At 53.7% G+C, this 24,817-nt stretch overlaps 1 protein-coding gene across 1 annotated transcript in view; it reads right to left on the bottom strand.

Moving 5' to 3' along the window:
- BUD13 (BUD13 spliceosome associated protein) overlaps positions 1 to 24,817 on the bottom strand; it is an 81,203-nt gene that overhangs the window by 48,007 nt on the left and 8,379 nt on the right. The window contains 3 exon segments of the mRNA XM_075328606.1: positions 629 to 2,721; positions 3,846 to 3,891; positions 5,328 to 5,412. Of these exon segments, the coding sequence (XP_075184721.1) occupies positions 629 to 2,721; positions 3,846 to 3,891; positions 5,328 to 5,412 (2,224 nt within the window).

The following is a 24,817-nucleotide window of genomic DNA, read 5'->3' as shown; positions in this document are numbered from 1 at the left end:
GAACCCGCCGGAAAAGTTAAAACAATCACATACAGCATACTCTCCCCTTACAATAAAGAACCGGGACCCCCAACATAAACGTCTCAGGTACTTAGCTGCTGAGACGCAGGGCCATGTCCCTGGGGATGAGTGCTCCGGTCCAACAGAATCCTCAAGGGGCTGTGGATGGAGACCGGACTCCTGCCAGGCATGGAGACCGTGCTGGCTCCCACTTCAAGCCAGAGCCCAGAAGGGATGGTGAAGGAGCGCGGCATGTAAGGCTGCAGCCTTGTAAATCAACCTTAACAACACCGCCGACACAGTGGGGTGAGAAGGGACATGCCGGGAGTCCAGACATGGACCCGCTTTTCTTCAAACTCTTTCCAAAAATCAAACAAATCAGATGAGAATGCATGTGTGGATGTATGCCTCCTGACACAAAGCAATAAACTGGCTAGGACTGGCTACCAGGGGGTGTATAAGCTCAGAGGGAGGAGCTACACTTTTAAGTGTAGTACTTTGTGTGTCCTCTGGAGGCAGAAGCTAAACACCCATGGTCTGGGTCTCCCAAAGGAACGATAAAGAAATGGGCCAGGGTCAGACCTTTCATGTACCACGACGAGCAGAAATAATATAAACTTCAACCCACCTTTCTTCTGACCGTCTCGTCGTGGTGACCAGGCTCTTCTCCGGGGAGGAGAAAGGTCAGAATCGGAATCATGCCGCAAGGAGGAATGAGGAGAAGCTCGCTGAGATTTCTTCACACATTTTGAACTTGTCTCAAACTTTTCTTTGTCCAGTCTGCCCTTACGGGGTGTAGAGGAGCCCGGAGAGCCCAGACAGCCCCTGCGGGGTGGCGAGGCGCCCGGAGAGCCCAGACGGCCCCTGCGGGGTGGCGAGGCGCCCGGAGAGCCCAGACGGCCCCTGCGGGGTGGCGAGGCGCCCGGAGAGCCCAGACGGCCCCTGCGGGGTGGCGAGGCGCCCGGAGAGCCCAGCCTGCCCCTGCGCGGTGGAGAGGAGCCCGGAGAGCCCAGCCTGCCCCTGCGCAGTGGAGAGGCGCCCGGAGAGCCCAGCCTGCCCCTGCGCGGTGACGAGGCGCCCGGAGAGCCCAGCCTGCCCCTGCGGGGTGGCGAGGGGCCCGGAGAGCCCAGCCTGCCCCTGCGGGGTGGCGAGGCGCCCGGAGAGCCCAGCCTACCCTTGCGGGGTGGCGAGGCGCCCGGAGAGCCCAGCCTACCCTTGCGGGGTGGCGAGGCGCCCGGACAGGCCAGCCTACCCTTGCGGGGTGGCGAGGCACCTGGAGTGCCCAGCCTGCCCCTGCGGGGTGGCGAGGCGCCCGGAGACCCCAGCCTGCCCCTGCGGGGTGGCGAGGCGCCCGGAAACCCCAGCCTGCCCCTGCGGGGTGGCGAGGCGCCCGGAGAGTCCCGCCTTCCTCTGCGGGGTGGCGAGGCGCCCGGAGAGTCCCGCCTTCCTCTGCGGGGTGGCGAGGCGCCCGGAGAGTCCCGCTTGCCCCTGCGGGGTGGAGAGGAGGCCGGGGAGTCCCACCTGGATCTACGGGGTGGTAAAGAGGCCAGGTAATCCCGCCCGCCTCTCATGGGTGATGAGGCGTCCGGAGAGACCCGCCTGACCATTCTGGGTCGCGAAGCATCAGGAGAGTCTTGTCTGGCCCTCCTGCGTGGCGAGGCATCTGGAGAGTCCCACCTGCCCCTCCTGGGTGGCGAGGCGTCTGGAGAAATCTGCCTTCCCCTCTTGGGTGGCGAGGCGTCCGGAGACACCCGCCTGCCCTTCCTGGGTGGCGAGGCGTCCGGAGACACCCGCCTGCCCTTCCTGGGTGGTGAGGCGTCCGGAGACACCCGCCTGCCCTTCCTGGGTGGCAAGGCATCCGGAGACACCCGCCTGCCCTTTCTGGGTGGCGAGGCATCCGGAGAGACCCGCCAGCCCTTTCTGGGTGGCGAGGCGTCCGGAGAGACCTGCCTGCCCCTCCTGGGTGGCGAGGCGTCCGGAGAGACCCGCCTGCCCTTTCTGGGTGGTGAGGCATCTGGAGAGACCCGCCTGCCCTTTCTGGGTGGCGAGGCATCTGGAGAGACCCGCCTGCCCTTTCTGGGTGGCGAGGCGTCCGGAGAGACCCGCCTGCCCTTTCTGGGTGGCGAGGCGTCCGGAGAGACCCGCCTGCCCCTCCTGGGTGGCGAGGCGTCCGGAGAGACCCGCCTGCCCTTTCTGGGTGGCGAGGCATCCGGAGAGACCCACCTGCCCTTTCTGGGTGGCGAGGCATCCGGAGAGACCCGCCTGCCCTTTCTGGGTGGCGAGGCATCCGGAGAGACCCGCCTGCCCTTTCTGGGTGGCGAGGCGTTCGGAGAGACCCGCCTGCCCCTCCTGGGTGGTGAGGCATCTGGAGAGTCCCGCCTTCCCCTCCTGGGTGGTGAGGCATCCGGAGAGTCCCGCCTGCCCCTCCTGGGTGGTGAGGCATCCGGAGAGTCCCGCCTGACCCTCCTGGGTGGTGAAGAGTCCGGCGAATATGGTCTGGTCTTCTTTTTCGGAGAAGCCAGCTGCCTTTTTGGAGGGGAATTGTCTGATGAGTCGTGTCTGGCCCTTCGAGGTGGAGAAGCATCAGGGGAATCATGCCTGGTCTTTCGAGGTGGAGATGGGTCTGGCGAGTCATGCCTGGCCTTTTTTGGAGAATAATCCGAAGAAGCAGGAGAACTCTGACCAATCTTCTTAGTTGTGGCAGAATCATCTTCTCTGACCCTACAGTTGGTACAATATATTTGAAGATTAGAATTAAAAAAAAAATCACGTAGCTCAACAATACATTCTAGTAACTAATAGAAGTAGCAAACAAAAAATAGTGCATGCCAAGAAGAGGATCCAGTACCTAAGTGGCATGTTAGACTCTAGGCCCAGAGTACAGAGTAGGGTCTGAACTGGTTAAAGGGAACCTGTCACCTAGAATATGTGTTCTGCCCTATCAGCAGACGCATGTGTGCATAATTACACCTCCCTACCCATCCTTGTGTTGTAAAATTGTATAATATGAAAGTAATAAAAAAATGTTTTATTACCTTCATATTTCCTAGGTAGATTACAGAGCCGCTGGCCGCAGGGGCGGCGCCTTGCCCTATGGACGTCTGCACACTTTCCGTGGTATCATGCCCCTGTAACGTCCCCGTCGCTCATTCTATCCCGCGCGCATTATGGCAGACTTCTTTTCCGGGTGTTCACTCGCCGGCTTCAGACGCGCATGCGCATTGCGCGTCTGAAACTGACAAGGAGAACCCGGAAGAGAAGCCTGCCGCAATGGTAAGTATATACGCGCGCAGGATAGAATGAGCGACGGGGACGTCGCTCATGTGACTCCATGGTATCGCGCCCACAGGGGCGTAATATCACAGAAAGTATAGGGGAAGGCGCCGCCCCTGTGGCCAGCGGCTCTGTAATCTATATAGGAAATATGAAGGTAATAAAACGTTTTTTATTACTTTCATATTACTCAATTTTACCTCACAAGGATGGGTAGGGAGGTGTAATTAGGGAACACATGCGTCTGTTGATAGGTCAGAACGCATACTCTAGGTGACAGATTCCCTTTAAAAAAATGAATAAAACACAGCAAATTTGATTTTTTTCTTAGACTGTTGTGTTGAGCTCAGGTCGCTTGTACAGCCACCACCCTACCACAAACTGCACGGACTTGCAATGTTCATTTTTGCATGACCAAACCATCCTCTTGGAGGGAGGCTGCCATAATGATAATCATATGCCCTTCCTACTGTGTCTGCAGGGCACGTGTACTACAACGTAGAGCAAGGTTTTATTGCACAATGTCTGAACGTGCAGTGACATAATGCCGGAGTGCTTGATCTACACGTTACCTTGAATCTTCCTCAGGGGATCTTTCATCCTCAGCGGACTCATCACCTACAAAATAAAATAAATTTAAAAAAAAAAAAAAAAGTAGTCACTGTCTTCCGTAAATCCCAAATTTGTAAGATAAGAAATAATACAGCATAAAGATGTAATCTGCCTGCACAGCGCTCTCCATTCCCATCTAGCGAGTTTCCCAAACTTTCCTGCACACTTGCAGTGTCCCAGATGGGAATACTTGGGATTTTTAGAACAACATTAAGATCCCTGACAGACCCTTTCGTGACCCACCTGTAGGAACCATGAAAGACAATTTGACCACAGAAAGGCTTCTGTAACCAAGACAGGCACTGATGGCTCTAACCAGATCCAGACGATGGAGAGAGAACACTTCGAGGGGGAACGAGCCAGAAATGGACAAAAGGAAGTGAAGCCGAAACCAGGTTGGAAAAAGCATGGCATGGAGTGTAGGACCACCAGGTCCTGAGTGAGAACAATGGAGGGAGGCCGGCAGGACGGGGCAGAGAGCTCAGACACAGAGTATGGAGGCCCCCAGAAATACCGTATTTTTCATTTTATAAGACGCACCAGATTATAAGACGCACCCCAAATTTAGAGAGAAAAAAAAAAAAAAAAAAAAAAGGAAAAAAAGATAAAAATGGAGTCAGTCTTATATTCCGGTGTTGTCTTATCAGAGGCGGGCGACAGTAGTGGTGAAGCGGGGTAACAGGAGGCAGAGGTTGTGCTGGCAACGGGGGCGGGTCAGTGGCGGCAGCAGCATCGGGTCAGTAGTGACAGCAGCAGAGGCGGTTCAGTGTTGGTAAGCGTTTAAGTCTGTCTGCGGTTCCGGTTCAAATGATGGCGCCGGAAGCGGCGCATGCACAGATGAAGCTCTTGTCCAAGAGCTCCATCTGCGCATGCGCTGGCTCATGATGCCATCATTTGAAACCAGGACCGGGGACACACTGAGACACCTGCCCGCACAGCCACCGCAATCCGCACAGCCACCCGCCCGCTCAGAGTGGCAGCCAGCAGACCGCTCGCCCACCCGCACAGAGACAGTCGGCACCGACAGGCACCCCGGCCGCTTGCATGCAGCCACAGGCACCTGGCCACCCGAACACACCCGGTTGCCACACATACAGCCTCCCCCCCCGGTAAGCTATATTCGGATTTTAAGACGCACCCCTCATTTTTCTCCCAAATTTTTGGGAGGAAAAGTGCATCTTATAATTCGATAAATACGGTAATACTTTCCATGAAAGGAACCTTGATGCTGCAGAGAAGTTCAAAGGGAGACTCCAGGAGCTCAGACAGAACAATAATAAGTTCCCAAGGGTTCACTGGCTGCCTGTAAGGAGGGGCACAAAGCGACACCATGGAGGATGGAGGTCCCAGAGCTTTCTACAGCAAAAATGCCCCTCCGAGTCCATCACAGCTGATTATTCGACTGTACCTCCTAGATCAGTAAATGCATTATAACATCTCACCTTTTATTACTCTCCACTTATTGGTGTTCTTGAACTCCTCCATGCGCTTGATCTCCTCTGGACGCTCATCTACAAACTCTGCCACCTGCAGAACATAAGAGGATGATAATTGGATGACCGCCTCCGTAGCTAGGGCCGCACGCATGTACACGTAGACCCTCAGACTCCTTCCACGGAGCACTAGACATCAGTCATACAAATCGCACAGCACAGAAAAAAAATCTTCTTGCGTTCTATATATGAGTATAATAGGGCAATTTTCATCCATGGTGCACATTGACCCACGTGATATACGTCCATATTGTCATACAACTGTCTTTGGAGATCCGTAGGAGGAGGTTGCCCTAAAACTGTAATGACTAGAGGGTGTGTAAACAAAAAAAAAAAAAAAGTTGTGGGGAATTTTTTTTCTAGTGAGATGGGACAAAAAACGGATTTTTGTGTACTCATCGTAAAATCGTTTTCTCTTAGCCATCATTGGGGGACACAGGACCATGGGTGTTATGCTGCCTATCCATAGGAGGACACTAAGTAGATGCAAAAGCATAGCTCCTCCTCTGCAGTATACACCCCCAGGCAACCTCAGTTTTAGTACACAAGCAGTAGGAGAAAAAGCCAGTAAAAACTTATCTCAACGGAGGAACATGAGAAAAAGAGAGTCATAACCAAATAAGGTACTGAGAGAACCAAGGCCCAACAGGGCAACAGGGTGGGTGCTGTGTCCCCCAATGATGGCTAAGAGAAAACGATTTTACGGTGAGTACACAAAAATCCGTTTTTCTCTGACGCCTCATTGGGGGGACACAGGACCATGGGACGTCCTAAAGCAGTCCATGGGTGGGAAAAATAAAAACAAGACAACGCAACCCAAGGACTAGGAACCAGTCCCAGACAGCCTGGAGCACCTACTGAGAGAGGTGCTCTACTGCCATTTTCAAAATTTTCCTACCCAGATTTGCCTCAGCTGAAACCTGGGTATGGACTCTGTAATGCTTTGAAAAAGTATGTAGGCTAGACCAGGTCGCAGCCTTACACACCTGTTCCACTGAAGCCTGATGCCGGATGGCCTACGAAGCGCCAACTGCTCGCGTGGAATGAGCCCGTAGCCCACTAGGAATGGGCTTGAGTTGCAAGCAGTAGACTTCCTGGATCGCAGAGCGAATCCAGCGAGCCAGAGTCGCCTTTGAAGCTGCCTGTCCCTTCTTAGGCCCCTCAAGAATGACGAACAAAGAGTCAGTTTTCCTGAAAGGGGGCTGTCCTGGATATGTAATATCTGAGAGCTCTGACGAGGTCTAACGAATGCAGAGACCTTTCCACCCTATGAACTGGGTGTGGACAAAAGGAAGGCAGAACAATGTCCTCGTTCAAATGAAACGGGGTAGGAACCTTTGGAAGAATATCCGGAAGGGGGCGCAGAACCACCTTGTCCTGGTGAAAAATCAGAAAAGGCTCGCGGCAAGAGAGTGCTGCTAGCTCCGAAACCCGTCTGATGGACGTAATTGCCACCAGGAACGTTACCTTCCAGGACAGAAGAGCAAGGGAGGATTCCTTGAGAGGTTCAAAGGGGGACCTCTGGAGACCGTCCAGAACGAGGTTGAGGTCCCATGGGTCCAGCGGCCGTTTGTACGGGGGAACTAGATGGGAAACGCCCTGGAGGAAGGTCTTGACCTGCGGTTTTTGAGCCAGGCGGCATTGGTAGAAGATTGAGAGCGCTGAGACCTGCCCTTTAAAGGGAACTGAGAGCCAACCCCGCTTGCAAGCCAACCTGCAGAAAATCGAGAATTCTGGGGATGGCCAGAGGCAGAGGCTGGACGTTAGTTTCCCTGCACCATGAAAGGAAGATTTTTCCACGTACAGTGGTAAATGCGGGATGAAGCAGGCTTTCGGGCGCTGATCATGGTGGAGATAACCGCGGGGGAGAATCCCGCTCTTGTTAGTACCCAGATCTCAATGGCCATGCCGTCACCTTCAGGGCTCTAGAGTTCTGATGGGAAATGGGCCCTTGGGTCAGCAAGTCTGGGATGTCTGGAAGGCGCCACGGTGCGTCTGCGAGCATTTGTACTAATTCGGCGTACCAGGCGCGCCTGGACCAGTCCTGTGCTATCAGTATCACCGGGACTCCCTCTGCCTTGATTTTCCTGATTACCCGCGGCAGCAGAGGTAGAGGTGGAAATATGTAAGGCAGGCGGAAGTGGTGCCAGGAGCAGACTAGAGCATCCGCGCCGATGGACTGCGGATCGCGTGACCTGGCTATGAACGCGGGTACCTTTGCGTTCAACCTTGAGGCCATTAGATCCACGTCTAATGTGCCCCAGCGAGTGCAGATGTGTAGGAACACTTCTGGGTGGAGAGACCACTCTCCGGCGGCCACTCTTGGCGACTTAGAAAGTCTGCTGCCCAGTTCTCTACTCCCGGTATGTGTACCGCTGATATCACTGACCCTGTCGATTCGGCCCAGCTGAGGATCCTGTGGGCTTCGAGAAACTGCCTTGCTGCACGTGTCCCCCTGTCGATTGATATAGGCTACAGCTATCGTATTGTCCGATTGGACTCAAATCTGATGACCCGCTAGCAGAGGGCAGAACGCCCTGAGCGCGAGGAAGATCGCGCAGATTTCCAGGATGTTTATGGGTAGGGAAGACTCCTGGGGCGTCTAACGTCCTTGAGCAGCGTGGTGCCGGTACACTGCTCCCCAGCCTAGGAGGCTGGCGTCCGTGGTCAGGACCAGCCAGTTCACTGGGAGAAAAGATCTCCCCTTCGATAGGGATGAGGACCGAAGCCACCAGCAGAGTGCGTACCTGACTGAAGGCGTCAGGTGAAGATGTCTGTCCAGGGAGAAGGGGCTCTTGTCCCAGGCAGCTAGAAGGGCTAGCTGCAGTGGGCGGAGGTGCAGCTGAGCAAAGGGTACTGCCTCCATAGCCGCCACCATCCTGCTGAGCACCTTCATGCTGAATCGAATGGAGCGAGACGGAGGACGTAGAAGGCAGCGTACCGCTCATTGAAGAGCGATCGCCTTGTCCAGGGGGAGAAGGATCAAGCCCCGACGGGTGTCCAGGGACATGCCCAGGAAGGTGATGGATCGGCGATGATTTGTCTAGATTCACTAGCCACCCTAAGCGGGATAGGGTGTCCACAGTGATCTGTACGGTGGTTGAGCAGTCGCGGAAGGAGGGAGCCTTGATGAGGAGGTCATCCAAGTAAGGGAGAACGACTACTCCCCTGGCGTGAAGGACGCTCATGGCGGCCGCCATGACTTTGGTGAAGACCCTTGGTGCGGTGGCAAGGCCGAAGGGTAGAGCTACGAATTGAAAGTGGGAGTCCTGAACTGCGAAGCGGAGGACTATTGGTGATTTGGGGCGACTGGTATGTGCAGGTACGCATCCTTGATGTCTATGGAGGCAAGGAATTCCCCTTCAACCATGAATGCAATAATGGACCTTAAGGACTCCATTCTGAATCTCCGTACGTGCACATGTTTGTTCAGGTGTGTGAGGTACAGGATGGGTTGAACTGACCCATCCTTTTTGGGGACCACAAAGGTTGGAATAAAACCCCCTGAACTTCTCGTCGTCCCGGGCAGGTATTATCACTCCTGCTGTTTGGAGCGAGTGGATTGCTGAGAAAAAAGCTTTGCGTCGTTTGAGTCTTTGGGGGGTTTGAGAGAAAGAACCGACTCAGGGGTCGGGTCCTGGTAACCGGAAGACACAAGGTCTCGCACCCATTTGTCGTCTGAGGAAGCAGCCCAGATGTGTTGAAAGAGCCGCAGTCGACCTCCTACAATGAGTGTGTCTTCCGGGGCGCCGAAGGAGTCATGAGGGGGGAAAACGTCGTGGACGAGTCTCCCTAGTCCTGGACTGTTTCGGTCTAGGCTGCCATGACGAAGTGGGTTTCAGGGAGAGCTGAGAGGGTCAGTCCCTGCGTAGTCCGCGGCTGGTCGCGGGGACAGCACGGGATGTCGACCAACCAAATGAGTACCGAAGGAGCGGAACGAGGACTGTGGACATCTGGTGAAGGACGTCCTGGACTTCAGCTGGGGGAGGGAGGTACTCTTTCCTGCCGTGGCATCAGAAATGAGCTTGTCCAGACGTTCGCCAAACAATCGGTCTGGAAAAAGGGAAGGCCCGTGAGAGACTTCTTGGAGGCAGAGTCCGCTCGCCATTGTCTGAGCCAGAGAGCTCTACGGATGGCTATGGTATTTGAGGCAGAAAACGCTGCGCAGGTAGCAGCGTCAATGGAGGCCTGCATGAGGTACTCCACCGCAGCGGCAATTTGAGCTGTTACCTCTGTGAAGGTATGAGTGAACTGGGATTCCTCAAGCGAAGTGTTAAGGGATTCTGCCCAGACCGAGATCGCCTTTGCGACCCACACAGAGGCAAAGGAGGGCGAGAGGGAGAAACCCGCAGCCTCAAAAGCAGAGAGGGCGAGGTGCTCCACCTGTCTTTCGGGTCCTTGATGGAGGAACCATCGGGTAAAGACAGGAGCGTCTTTGTGGTAAGGGGGGAGACCGGGGGGTCGACCAAGGGCGGATCGGCCCAGCCCTTAGGGGCAGGTGAGGCAAAAAGGGTACCGGGACTCCATGAGTTTTCGGTTACCGAAGCGCATGTCAGGCTTCTCCCTTTGCTTTGTGAGGATATCCTGAAACTCTGGGTGATCAGCGAAAACCTTTTGGGGTTTCCTTGCTCTCTTAAAAGGAGACCGCATGGTCAGTGGTAGTGGATGGGGGATCCTCCACATGCAGAGTTTGGTTGATTGCGGCTATAAGGGAGTCTATTGCAGTTTGATCACCTGGGGAGGATGAAACCAAGGAATCCTCCTGGTACAAACAGCATTCTCCCTCCTCCAGCTCTTCAGAAGCCGTGGAGCGTGTGGGAGAGCCTGCCCTGTGTGCTCCCGAGGGAGAGTCATGGGGGCCATGAGAAAGTGCTGGAGACACCCGGCCGTGTGCTCTTTTCCTGATCCCTGCAACCGGTGAAGCATGTGCCCAGATTACCTCTGAAGGATCCTCCATAGGGGTATCCTCAGGCTGCGTTTCGTCCAGGGGCCCAGAAGGGTGTGGAGGACGACATTGCATAGCCAGAACCAGGTTCTGTGACAGTTTTTCCATGGAATGGGACAGAAACCGTGCCCATTCCGGTGGGCTGGGAGCCCTAGGCTCTGGGCTGACGGTTGCGGCGGTGGTGGCGGGGGGGTCTTGGGGGGCTATAGGGGCACAGGACTCACAGAGAGAAGAGGTGTGTTTACGTGGTAGCTCAGCATGGCAGGCAGTGGAGGCTGAATAATAAACTATGTGAGCCTTAGCACTGTTAGTACCCTTAGAATTCTGCATGTTCCTAATAGGAGTATGCCAGGAGGGGGAGCAATGGTCAGCAGAGCTACAAGTGAAGCAAGTACCTCACCAGAATCAGCCGATGGCCCTGCATCCTCAGGAAGGAGTAAGCTCTGTGGAGATCTTCGCACGCTTTCCTGAAGGGGGGGGGGCTTATCGCGGCCCGGGGGGGCAGGGCTTAGCGCTAAAAGAGCGCCAAGAAGAAGTCAGTGTGCCCCCCTGCTGTCGGTAGCAAAAAAATGGCGTGAAGGGAGCTTCTGTGACAGTTTTTCTCCTCCCTCCAGTCAGCACACAGCTTGTCACTGGAGGATTATCTCTGCCGGCTTTCCTGCAACCAGAGCACGCAGCTAGAGCAAATAAACAGTGTGAGTTCCTGAGCTCTGGGCCCTCCACCCGCCACCGGTAAATTATCTGTGCAGGATTTTCTGCAAACAGCGAGGTACTTCCCCCTCCTCCAGCCAGTGGCAGCTAGGGAAAAAATTAACACTGTGTTAAGGATCCCTGGGGCTCTCCTCCTTGCAATCAGCAAGGGACTTTCTCATAATAAATACTGTAAATTCAGCAGTCCTGGGAGCCTTCCCTGCACCGTCTTTTCTCCCTTTGTCTGGGAAAACAGTCAGGGGGGATCTCAACTGAAACACTGCTTCAGTCCAGGCAGTGGAAATAGAGTCAGCCTGCTGTGTCCGGCCACACAGGTGCCATGTTCAACTCAGTGCCTGCAAAGAGGGGCTGAGGAATTTGTGCCTCTGCCCTGGGCTCTGGAAAATTGGTGTCTGTGGGATCCGTAGTCCAGTAAAAGGCAGCCCAGGATCCAGCGTCGCAGGAGGGGGTACATGGAGGCAACACTCCGCGTTCCCGCCCGTTGATGGTATTGGGAGATCGGTCCCAGAAGGAAACCGTCACCCTCAACAAATAACAAAACCTTGAAAGATGTGCCTCCTACAGACACTAAGCTAAAACTGAGGTTGCCTGGCCCGGCCAGGGGGTGTATACTGCAGAGGAGGAGCTATACTTTTGCATCTACTTAGTGTCTTCCTATGGATAGGCAGCATAACACCCATGGTCCTGTGTCCCCCAATGAGGCGTCAGAGAAAACATCTCATGTCACTACTGTGAGGTTCTAGAAAGCAGTCAAATAAAATGATCGATCCAGAGCCTCTGACGTTGCCATTCCAATGCTTCATGCTCCGTCCAGGCAGTCATGTGACCAAAGCAGCCAATCACAGGCGGTAGGATTGATGAATTGGTCACATGACTGACTGTCTGCACTCAGCTGGAAGTATAGAGATAGCTGGGTCACAAAGAAGTATTGGAAAGGCATCGGCAGGAAAACAGTACAGTAAGGCCTTGTGCCCACAAGGCTTTTTTTCATGCTTTTTTCCTTGCTTTTTATAACTGATAAAAAGCAAAGAAAATGCATCCCAGCAAAGTACATGAGAATCGTGACGTGCTGTGCCCAAAGTACTTTTTTTCTTGCGTTTTTTGATCCTGAAAAATCAAGCGGCATGTCAATTGCGACTGCTTTTTTTCCTATCTCAATACATGAAAAAAAGAGAATTTTGTTTACTTACCGTAAATTCTTTTTCTTATAGTTCCGTCATGGGAGACCCAAACCATGGGTGTATGCTACTGCCCCCGGAGGACACACAAAGTTACTACACTCAAAAACGTGTAGCTCCTCCCTCCTAGCATATACACCCCCTGCTAGCCAGATCTAGCCAGTTTAGTGCAAAAGCTGAAGGAGGACATCCACCCACAAGAAGAGACAGAGTAAAATCCGGAGGAACCGGAACCTCAGTCTACAACAATAACAGCCGGTGAAGACACACGGAACAAGAAACCTGCCATAGGCAATAGGGAGGGTGCTGGGTCTCCCATGACGGAACTATAAGAAAAAGAATTTACGGTAAGTAAACAAAATTCTCTTTTTCTTTATCGTTCCTTATGGGAGACCCAAACCATGGGACGTTCAAAAGCAGTCCATGGGTGGGAATAAACAGACAATTGAGAAGCAGGCAAACCTAACTTCACAAATGGGCGACAGACGCTGGAAAAATGCGTCTGCCGAGCCCACGTCTGCCAGAGCATGGGCATGCCTTGGGTAGTGCTTCGAAAAAGTATGCAGACTAATTCGAGCTGCAGACTGACAGACCTACTGAGCCGTAACCTGGTGCCTGAAGCCCAAGAAAAAAAGGCGCCGACAGGTCTGACCAAATGTGCTCTGATCCCCGGTGGGGAAGGCACTTGAGTACACTTGTAAGTCTCAGAAATGGCTGACCTAAGCCAACGATCAGGGTCGGCTTAGATGCCGAGAGACCGCTACGCTGACGAACAGTCAGCACCAGAGAGGTGCACCGTCTAATAACAGCGGTGCGAGACACGTAGATCCGGAGCGCCCGCACCAGATCTAGGATATGCAACGCTTCCTCAAGCGATGAACAGGAGCCGGACAAAAGGAAGGCAGGAAAATTGCCCCGGATAAGGTGGAAGCAGTAACCGCCTTAGGGAAAAAGTCCGGAGTCGGATGAAGACCACCTTGTCTTGATGCAAAAGACCAAAAAAAGGGGGTGACTCCGAGGGAGCGCAGCCAGAACTCTGGCGGGAAATTATAGCCACTAGAAAGACTACTTTCTGTGAAAGACACAACAAAGAAACCTCCCGAAGACGGCGCAAAGGGGGGTTACCGGGAACCGTGAGGACCGGATTAAGGTCCGAGGTCTCCATAAGCCGCCGGAAGGCGGAATGATGTGAGATGCGCCCTTAAAGGAGCGCACCGGAGCCAGCCGGACGATACGCCGCTGGCACATACTGACAGAGCCGAGACCTGTCCCTTAATGAGGGATAGTCCTAGCTGTAGACCGGACTGTGGAAGGGACAGGAGGGTCGGCAAGGCCAAAAAAGGTCAAAGGGCACTTTGGAGCTCGAGTCAAAGTGGAGATGACTTCAGGAAGGATATCAGAAGTCGCTAAGACCCAGGACTCAAGAGCTACGCCGTCAATCTGAGAATCCAGAATTCTGACGGGGAAAAAACGGACCTCTTGAGAAAAGGTCTGAACGGTCCGGAAGATGCGAAGGCAACCCAACGGACAGAAGGAGCAGGTCAGAGTACGAAGCCTGCTTAGGTCAGTCTGGAAGAATGACCCGACGGCCCCCTGTACCGATCTTGCACAGGACGCTGGACAAGAGGTAGAGGGTGAAATTCGTAAAGAGACAAAGCTGGGATCCAACATGAACCAGTGTGTCTACCGCAAAACCTGAGGATTGTGGACCACGGTAGGACAGCTGAAATAGCCTGCCTCGTAGTTTTCACATCTAGGATGTGGACTGCGGATACGGTGGACTAGGAGTCCCTTGTCCACTGAAGGATGTTGAGCCGCCATGATTGCCAGGCGGCTGAGTGTCCCGCCCTGGAAGCTGGTGTAGGAAAACGCTATCACGTTGTCCGACTGGACTCGAATGTGCCTAGCCGCCCACAGATGGTGAAGGCTTAGAGAGCAAGAAATACAGCCCTGAATTCCAGCACATTGATCCAGAGGGCTGATTCGGACAGAGTCCAAGCTCTCTGCGCTCCACGATGGAGATATACCGCTCCCAAGGCGGATAGGCTATCCTGGTGAGGATTACCCGGAACGGGCCAGAAAAGGAGCGCCCCTGAGACAGAGTGGCCGAAGCCACCACTGAAACGAGCCCCTGGTCTGTGGCGAAGCCACCACCCCGTGGGAGGAGTGAGTTCGCTTGTACAGCGGAAAACATCCAGTCTCAGAGGACGCAGGAAAAACTGGGCAAGGAACCGCTTCCATTGACGCCCTGAGAACCTCTGGTTCGAAGTCAGAGTGGACTTGGACAGAAGACAAGCCACCCGATAGGTCAGAGTGGCGAGAGTGAGCGAAGCACTCTGCTAGGAGTCAGCACTGGATGAAACCCCGACAAGAAGGCCGTCCAGGGCTAAAAATGACTGCCAACCCCTAGGGGGGCAGGACCCTGATCACAGCTGCCCCAATGAGAATACTCGAGGGGCCTTGGTAACCCCAAGGGAAGAGCCACGATTGGACCACTCCGATTGTCAAAACGTAGTCAACGCTGGTGTGAAACTGCGATTGACTCCTGCCGATAGGCATCTCTGATGCCGATTGTTGCTAGGGAATCGCCTTGGGGTCTTGATTGATCCGGTGAAAAAAACACACGGAACAAAACCAAGACTCAATGTGAAAACGCCACACCTGGCTATGCTTAAAAAGCTAAAGATCCAGGTCGGAAGGCACCGCCCTCTTCGGGGACTAGGAATAGATTTAAGCAAAAATCTCAGAACCGTTCCCAGACGGGAACCGGTACAATTACTCCATCGACCTGCCAGAAATGCCACGGCCTGTGAGAAGGCGGCGGCCTTGGAGCAGGGAGGAGATGACAGAGAAAATCTGTTTGGCGGGTGGACAGAAATCCATCCTGTAGCCAAGGGAGATATAATCTCGCCCCCACTGAACGGAGACGTGTTAGAACCCTACGTCGCCACGTGGAGAGAGCCTGCCACCGACCGAGGAGGTTGTTGGCGTGGCTAAATAGCTCGGAGGAAGCTGACTCAGTGACAGCATCTCCTGCGGCCTTCTGAAGACGCAGCTTCGAGCTATTTGGTTCTATGAACCTAGGCTGAGCTAGAGGACGACCAGATGGAGGAACGGAAACCACCGAAACCTCAACTGATTCCTGTCCTGGACAGGTTCCCTGATTTAGGTTCGTGGCAAGGAAGAATACTCCCCGCCAAGAGCTTCCTTAATTTCACTCAGTTGGTTCCGAGGAAACTGGTCCCACCAAGGGGGAGCCCAGCAGGGAACCTCCATAGAGGCATCTGCCTTCGAAATCCGAAGCCACAGGAGCTTGCGGATAGCGAGGAAGGTAGCCCAGATCACCGCCGTGCGGCGTCCAGCATGGCAGATCTGGTATAGGATGAAAGAACTGAGTCTGGAAGTTCAGGAAACCGTTTTGACATAGAGTCCCTGTGAGAGAATGCATCTCCTCCAGAGAAGCAGAGAAGGTACAAAAAAAAAAACCGCACTGCTGTAAGCTGAGGAGAACGAAGCTCCTGCCGTCCCCATACCGAACTTGGCCCAAAGGACAACCGGGCGGACCGCAGAACCGTAAGTGAGGAGCCATCAGCCACTGACATAACGGCCCGGGCTGAGCCACCTAAGGTGAATGAGCCCACTACTTGACCACCATTGGTGGACAGGGGAAATCCAGTCCTCAGAATCACGCTTCATGGGAAGCGACTGTCAGAGCGGACCCTTGGCTTGGTCACAGGGGCCTGAAAACTGGAGAGGTTAAGGAACACACGTTGTGTTCACCTAGATAAGGTAACACCGGCGGATTGAGGTCCAGTACAACATTAATGTACCGTAGGATCCATATAGAGGTGCCGTCAGCCACTGATACAACTATCCGGGCTGAAGTCCAGATACCGGAGTGGCTACCCTTGGTGAATGAGTACACTCCTAGACCACCTCAGATGGGAGGGGGAGACAGGCAGCAGAACTCCGCTGTGGGGTCTGCAGGATAGGCTATGGGCTTGGACGCGGCGGGCTGAAAACTGGAGTGGTTAAAGAACACACTCCTCGTCATGTTAAAGGCATACTGATGCATTTCTGCCAGCGGGGAACACTTCCCTGATCAGGCGGATGGAGGTCCAGTACAAGAATAATGGACGAAATCCAATCATTCGCATCTGCGTCACCTACGGACGGATCAATGTACATCAAGTAGCGTCCGAGCCCGTGGTAGAGACATCCTCCTCGTCCAGCGAGTCAGCTCGTAATCGGAGCTGCGGGACGGGGAGGACAGGGGACCCTGCGTCTCCCTGTCAGGAGGACGGGGTCCCAGAAGGAGAGTCCCTTGTGAGCTTTGCTGAGCGAAGCAGAAAAACGCCCCTGAGAAGGGGGCTGCATGCTCAGCAGATGCCGGGACAGCCGACCCCTGGAATAGGATTCCTACGGGGGTCAGCCACCGAAACCGGAGCAGCTGGAGGGACCATGAATGAGCTCCCATGTTATGAGCTCGGTAAGGCCGTACGAGACTACCTGCAGTGGATAATAAAAAACAGCCTGCAGTCTCGCTCTGACATGCTGCAGAGGTGGGGGACTCTGTCTAGAATGGCTAGAATACCCAAGACAGAGGTTCAGCCTGGGGAGAATCCCGGCTGAGGCATCTTGCCACTATCCACCACATAAGAACCGTTACAGTGTGTCGGTTCAGGCAATATGAGCTTACATGCAGAACATGTAGTGTACAGCCTTGGAGCTTTGCTCCTAGTGTGAGACATGCTGCTGAGGAGGAGGTTCTATAATAAAGAATTAACTCCTTCAGAATGCCCTGAGAGTGAATAAAAGTGCACAACCAGAGGTTGTGACTTATCAGGCCACTATATGAATGCCCTCCGGATTCCAGGCCTGGACCCCCAGCCAGATATTCACTCCCTCTGCACTGCAGAGCAGCCAGCGCCGACCAGAGTACTGAGACGCTGAGAAAATGGCGCCAGAGTGAGGGGGGGGGGGCGGGGGTTAACCCAGAAGCGGGAATCGGAGGGCGTCCTCCCCTGTGCAGAGCGGCCGGCGGGCGGCTCTGCAGTGTCCCCCTGCATGCTGACATGCAGGGGAATGAAAACGAAACTAGGCCGCGGCTGAAGCCGGGGCCTAGAGTTATACATGCGGCCGAGAATCAGGCATCATCGGCGCGGTTCCCAGTAAGAAACCGTGGAACCGGCCGGAAACACAGTAAAGAAGGGAATTTTGTTACTTACCGTAAATTCCTTTTCTTCTAGCTCCTATTGGGAGACCCAGACGATTGGGTGTATAGTACTGCCTCCGGAGGCCACACAAAGCATTACACTAAAAAGTGTAAGGCCCCTCCCCTTCTGGCTATACACCCCCAGTGGGATCACTGGCTCACCAGTTTTAGTGCAAAAGCAAGAAGGAGGAAAGCCAATAACTGGTTTAAACAAATTCACTCCGAAGTAACATCGGAGAACTGAAAACCATTCAACATGAACAACATGTGTACCCGAAAAACAACCAAAAATCCCGAAGGACAACAGGGCGGGTGCTGGGTCTCCCAATAGGAGCTAGAAGAAAAGGAATTTACGGTAAGTAACAAAATTCCCTTCTTCGGCGCTCCATTGGGAGACCCAGACGATTGGGACGTCCAAAAGCTGTCCCTGGGTGGGTAAAGAAATACCTCATGTTAGAGCTGTAAAACAGCCCTTCCCTACAAGGAGGCAACCGCCGCCTGCAGGACTCTTCTACCTAAGCTGGCATCCGCCTAAGCGTAGGTATGCACCTGACAATGCTTGGTGAAAGTGTGCAGACTCGACCAGGTAGCTGCCTGGCACACCTGCTGAGCCGTAGCCTGGTGCCGTAATGCCTAGGGCGCACCCACGGCTCTGGTAAAATGGGCTTTCAGCCCTGATGGAACCGGAAGCCCAGCAGAACAGTAGGCTTCAAGAATTGGTTCCTTGATCCATCGAGCCAGGGTGGATTTGGAAGCCTGCGACTCTTTACGCTGATTAGCGACAAGCACAGAGAGTGCATCCGAGCGGCGCAGAGGCGCCGTGCGGGAAATGTAGATTCTGAGTGCTCTCACCAGATCCAACAAATGCAAATCCATTTCATATCGATGAAATGGATGAGGCAAAAGGAAGGTAAGGAGATATCCTGATTGAGATGAAAGGGGGATACCACCTTAGGGAGAACTCCGGAATCGGGCGCAGCACTGCCTTGCCTTGGTGAAACACCAGGAAGGAAGCTTTTGGATGACAGCGCTGCTAGCTCGGACCCTCTCCTAAGAGACGTGACCGCTACCAGAAAGGCCTCTTTCTGGGAAAGTCGAGAGAGTGAAACATCTCTCAGAGGCTCGGAGGGCGGCTTCTGGAAAGCAATTAGTACCCTGTTCAGATCCCATGGGACCAACGGCCGTTTGTACAGAGGGACAATGTGACAAACCTCCTGCAGGAACGTGTGTACCTGAGGAAGTGGTGCTAGGCGCTTCTGAAGAATACAGATAGCGCTGAGACTTGTCCTTTGAGGGAGCCGAGTGACAACCTTTTTCCAAACCAGAATGCAGGAAGGAAGGAAAAGTAGGGAATGCAAATGGGCAGGGAGACACTCCCTGAGCAGAGCATTAAGAGAAGAATATCCTCCCCATCCTGTGGTAGATCTTGGCAGACGTCGGTTTTCTAGTCTGTCTCATGGTGGCAATGACGTCCTGAGATAATCCTGAAGACGCTAGGATTCAGGACTCAAAGGCCATACCATCAGGTTCAGGGCCGTAGAATTCAGATGGAAAAAACGGCCCTTGGGACAGTAAGTCTGGCCGGGCTGGTAGTGCCCACGGTTGGCAGACCGTGAGATGCCACAGATCCGGGGACTACGACCTCCTCGGCCAGTCTGTGGCGATGAGGATGGCGCGGCGGCAAACGGACCTGATGTTGCGTAGCCCTCTGGGCAGCAGTGTCAGAGGGGGAAACACATAGGTAGCTGGAACTGCGACCAAACCTGAGCTAAGGCGTCTGCCGCCAGAGCTCTTTGATCGTGATACCGCGCCATGAAAATCGGAACCTTGTTGTTGTGCCGAGACGCTATTAGGTCGACGTTCAGCATCCCCCAGCGTTGACAGATTTCCTGAAAACCGTCCGGGTGAAGATACCCTTCCCCTGCGTCCATACCCTGGCAACTGAGGAAGTCTGCTTCCCAGTTTTCTGCGCCCGGGATGTGAACTGCGGATATGGTGGATGCTCTGTCTTCCACCCCCATCAGACTCCGCCGGACTTCCTGGGAGGCTTGCCGACTGCGTGTTCCGCCTTGGTGGTAGATGTATGCCACCGCTGTGGAGTTGTCCGACTGAATTCGGATGTGTGTGCTTTCCAGCCACGGCTGGAAGGCTTGCAGGGCAAGATACACTGCCCAGATTTCCAGCACATTGATTTGAAGGATGGACTCCTCTGAAGAGAGTCCTTGACCGTCTGAGAAGGGGGACGTTCCTTCTAGGGACGTCGACTTCCCATCCCATTGGCAAAGAATGCCACATTGGAGTGGACGCAGATGAAACTGCGCGAAAGTGACTGCCTCTGCATGAGTCGTGTTAAGGGGTGTGACTGGCCATGAAGGAGAGACTGCACCCCCGTCTGTAGTGAACGTGTCCAGCGGAAGCTTCACTATCGCTGAGGGAGCGTGACACTCCATGCCCAGATATGTCAGCGATTGGGTCGGTGTCAGATTTAACCTTGAGAAGACGATGATCCACCCGAAACTCTGGAGAGTCTCCAGCGCTACGCTCAGGCTGTGTTGGCATGCCTCTTGAGAGGGTGCCTTGACCAGTCGACCGTCCAAGGAAGGATCACCGAGTGACCCTGAGAGTGCAGGACTGCTCCCACTGCTGCCCTGAACTTGGTGAAAACCCGTAGGGCTGTCGCCAGACCGAAGGGCAGGGTTACGAACTGAAGATGCTCGTCTTCAATAACGAAACGTAGCAAACGTTGGTGCTCTGGAGCAATCGGCACGTGGAGATAAGCATCCTGTGTCTATTGATGCTAGGAAATCTCCTTGAGACATTGAGGCAATGACGGAGCGGAGGGATGCCATCCGGAACCGCCTGGCCTTCACGTGCTTGTTGAGCAGTTTTAGGTCCCCCACAATCAGATTGGAGGAAAAACCGTGTCTTGTTCCTGAAGAGGAACAGGAATTACCACTCCTTCTGCCTGCAGAAGAGCATCGGCTCGGTGGGTAGGTGGGGAAGTTCTGAAGAATCGAGCCGGAGGCCGAGAACAGAACTCTATCCTGTACACGTGAGACACAATGTCTCTCACCCACCGGTCTGTGACCTGTGGCAGCGAAATGTCGCCAAGGCGAGAGAGTCTGCCACCAACCGCGGATGCGGAGAGAGAGAGCTTAAAGTCATGAGGAGACCGCCTTGGAAGCGGTTCCTCTGGCTGCCTTCCTTGGGCGTGATTGAGCCCGCCTGGAATCTGAGCCCCTCTGAGCCTTTTGAGCCCTTTTGGACTAGGACAATTTGGACCTGCCCGAGCCTGGGAAGGACCGAAACCTCGACTGTCTCTCTCGGACAGCATTAATAGGGTAAGTCGCAATGCAGACATTGCGAGGATAAGGACGCTACCTGCGGCACAGATGTACCTGTGCTCAAGACCAGCTGCGCAAGACCAGCAGACATAGCTTAGAGTGCCCATACGGCTGCGAATGCCGGAGCAACCGACACGCCGATAGCTTCATAGACAGATTTCAACCAGAGGTCCATCTGTCTGTCAATGGCATCTTTAAGTGAAGTCCCATCTCCACTGCAACTATGGATCTAGCCGCAAGCCTGGAGATTGGGGGATCCACCTTTGGACCCTGGGTCCAGCGCCTGACCACGTCAGGGGGAAAGGGATAACATGTATCCTTAATACATTTGGAGAAACGCTTATCTGGTAAGCGTGGTGATTCTGCACTGCTTCTCTGAAGTCAGCGTGGCCAGAAAAGTACTCAATGTACGCTTGAGATACTGAAATGGGATTTCTCCTGCTGGGAAGCTGACTCCTCCACTGGGGGAGCTGAGGGAGAAATATCCAACATGCCATTGCTGGACGCTATAAGATCATTCACTATGGCGTCACCATCCGGTGTATCCGGATTGAGAGCGGTGTCAGGATCAAAGTCCTGATCAGCTACGTCTGCCTCATCATACAGAGAGTCCTCTGCTGTGACCCTGACTAGTGATGAGGCCGAGTGCCGCTCCCAGCGAGCTCGCTTAGGCTGTCTGGGACTGTCGTCCGTGTCAGAGCCTTCGCCCTGGAATGCCTGGGACCCCCCCGGAGCACTGATTTTGTTCCAAATGAGCGTGGCCAGGGAGCAATGATCAAGATTGCCCATGGCCTGTCTGGACTGCAAGTCACTATCCCATGACAATCTATCAGCCGAAACTGCAACACCGTCCCTGTCCATGGACAGGGTTCACAGGTGGTTCCTTTGGCCACCTCTAGTAGAGACCCCGGCTGACCAAGTGCTACAGGGGAGCATTGCACACAACGGGGGTCAGTGGAACCTGCCGGTGGAACAGTATCACATGCAGTAAAAGCAGCATAGAAAGCCTGTGTTGCTTTTTTGCTGCTGTAGTCTAGCCATCTAGGAGCATATAGCCGAGAATAGCGACCGTACAGTGCAATGTATAGCATACAAGCATAAAGTACAAATGAGCACTTCAGCACATGCAATATGAGCAGCTTAGAAAGCCTGTGCCTTAGCACCTTTGCTTTTTTGCTGCTGTAGTCTAGCCATCTAGGAGCATATAGCCAAGAATAGCGACCGTACAGTGCAATGTATAGCATACAAGCATAAAGTACAAATGAGCACTTCAGCACATGCAATATGAGCAGCTTAGAAAGCCTGTGCCTTGGCACCCTTGCTTTTTTGCTGCTGTAGACTAGCCATCTAGGAGAATATCGCCAAGAATAGCGACCGTACAGTGCAATGTATAGCATACAAGCATAAGTACAAATGAACACTTCAGCACATGCAATACAAGCAGCCTAGAAAAACTGTGCCTTAGCACCTTTGCTTTTTTGCTGCTGTAGTCTAGCCATTCTAGGAGAATATAACCAAGAATAGCGACCGTACAGTGCAATGTATAGCATACAAGCATAAAGTACAAATGAGCACTTCAGCACATGCAATATGAGCAGCTTAGAAAGCCTGTGCCTTGGCACCCTTGCTTTTTTGCTGCTGTAGACTAGCCATCTAGGAGAATATCGCCAAGAATAGCGACCGTACAGTGCAATGTATAGCATACAAGCATAAGTACAAATGAACACTTCAGCACATGCAATACAAGCAGCATAGAAAGCCTGTGCTTTAGCACCCTTGCTTTTTTGCTGCTGTTGTCTCGCCATCTAAGAGGGCATATAGCCAAAAATAGCGACCTACAGTGCAGTGTAAGCATAAAATACAAATGGACACAACGGTATATAGTGGGGTCAGCACTTCAGGTGCTGCTTACCGCCCGCCTATAGGCGGGTGTGTGGTCGCCAGAGTCCTGTGACTGGTTGCCCAGAGCTTGTCTCCGTTCTCCAGCTCGGACTGCAGGAATGGCTGCCGGCGTCCTTCTCCAGCTCGTGTGACGAGGGGCGGGCCGTGGGTGTGCCCCAGGCAAGAGCGGGAAACCGGCGTCCCACTGTGTCCAGTGAAGGGGGCTGGAGAATGCAAAGCAGACTCCAGCCCTCGGCGCTGACTTTCTGTACAGCGTCCCGCCTCTCCCCTGACTGGCAGGGCTGGGGGCGGGAACGAAACGAAAACTAGGCCGCAAAGCCGGGGACTCGAGTAATAAGCGCGGCCGTCCTATGCACGGCCAGCGCGGAGTCCCCGGCGCACCACAAGTCCCAGCCGCGCCACAGTGTAAAAACACCTAGCAGCGGCCCGGCGCAGCAGTTCCCAATACATAAATTCACACAGCAAAGCTGCCGTGAATAATAGCACGAGCGCTCCGCGCTGTTGTCCCCGGCGCACTAGCACTCCCAGCAATGCTGGTGTGTGTGTGCGCGATGTGTACGGGGACACAGAGTACCTTAATGTAGCAGGGCCCTGTCCCTGACGATACTCAGCTCCATATCCAGCAGGTTCTCTGGGTCTGTGGATGGAGCCCGGTCTCAGTGCCTGGAGACCTGTAAGATCCCACTTCACCCAGAGCCCTGAGGGGGGATGGGGAAGGAAAACAGCATGTGGGCTCCAGCCTCCGTACCCGCAATGGGTACCTCAACCTTAACAAACACCCGACAAAAGTGGGGTGAGAAGGGAGCATGCTGGGGACCCCATATGGGCCCACTTTTCTTCCATCCGACATAGTCAGCAGCTGCTGCTGACTAAAAACGGTGGAGCTATGCGTGGATGTCTGACCTCCTTCGCACAAAGCAGAAAACTGGTGAGCCAGTGATCCCACTGGGGGTGTATAGCCAGAAGGGGAGGGGCCTTACACTTTTTAGTGTAATGCTTTGTGTGGCCTCCGGAGGCAGTACTATACACCCAATCGTCTGGGTCTCCCAATGGAGCGCCGAAGAAAGCAGCATTAGCAAGCATCACTGTCCCCCAAAATAAAAAGTGCCCCACATTGCAGAAGGACCCTCTGAATAACGTCTCTATACTTAGCTTTGAGACGCAGGGCCCAGTCCCTGGGTGGGGTGGGGGTCCAGTGCTCCTTCCAGCAGGGTCCTGCACAAGGGCTGCGGATGGAGGCCGGTCTCCTGCAAGGCAGTGAGAACCGTGTTGGCTCCAACTTCAAGCCAGAGCCACTAAGGGATGGTGAAGGAGCGCGGCATGAAGGGCTCCTGCCCTGAAGTCAACCTTAACAGCACCGCCGCCAGGGGGGTGAGAAGGGACATGCCGGGAGTCCAGTGGACCCGCTTTTCTTCCAAATCTTTAGAAAAAATGAAAAATCAAAAGAGAATGCATGTGTGTGTGTGTGATCCTCCTGACACAAAGCAAAAAACTGGCTAGATCTGGCTAGCAGGGGGTGTATATGCTAGGAGGGAGGAGCTACAAGTTTTTGAGTGTAGTAACTTTGTGTGTCCTCCGGGGGCAGTAGCATACACCCATGGTTTGGGTCTCCCATAAGGAACGATAAAGAAAAAAAGCATGAAAAAAAAGCATGGAAAAAAAAAAGCATGGAAAAAAAAGAAAAAGCACTGTGGGCACATAGCCTAATACTGAATCAATATATATTTTTTTTACATTGTTCACTGACCAAACCACCTCTTTTATACTGACTGGCAAAGGATGAGGCTAAAGTGCAGCCTCGACATCACAAGTTGCACCGCTCCTTAATAGGTATTGTCCAGTCAATATATTGACGATCTCTCCGTAGGATCACTCGTCAATATTAGATCGGTGGGGGTGACATGCAACAATCCCACCCATCAGCTCTCAATTTGAACAAACCTGCAAAGTCGGATAATGAAAACCCACCGATAATATATTGATGATTTCTCCATAGGCTAGGTTATCAATATGTGATTGGTTGGGGCTCCGACTCCCAGCATTGCAGCTCCGTTCAAAGTGAGAGCTGATGGGTGGGATTGTCAGACCCCCACCGATCTATTATTGATGACCGATCCTCCCAAGAGATCATCAATATATTGTGA

This window comes from Anomaloglossus baeobatrachus, chromosome 11, assembly GCF_048569485.1.
Source record: "Anomaloglossus baeobatrachus isolate aAnoBae1 chromosome 11, aAnoBae1.hap1, whole genome shotgun sequence".
NCBI lineage: Eukaryota > Metazoa > Chordata > Amphibia > Anura > Aromobatidae > Anomaloglossus > Anomaloglossus baeobatrachus.
This window is presented reverse-complemented; position numbering and strand designations above follow the sequence as displayed.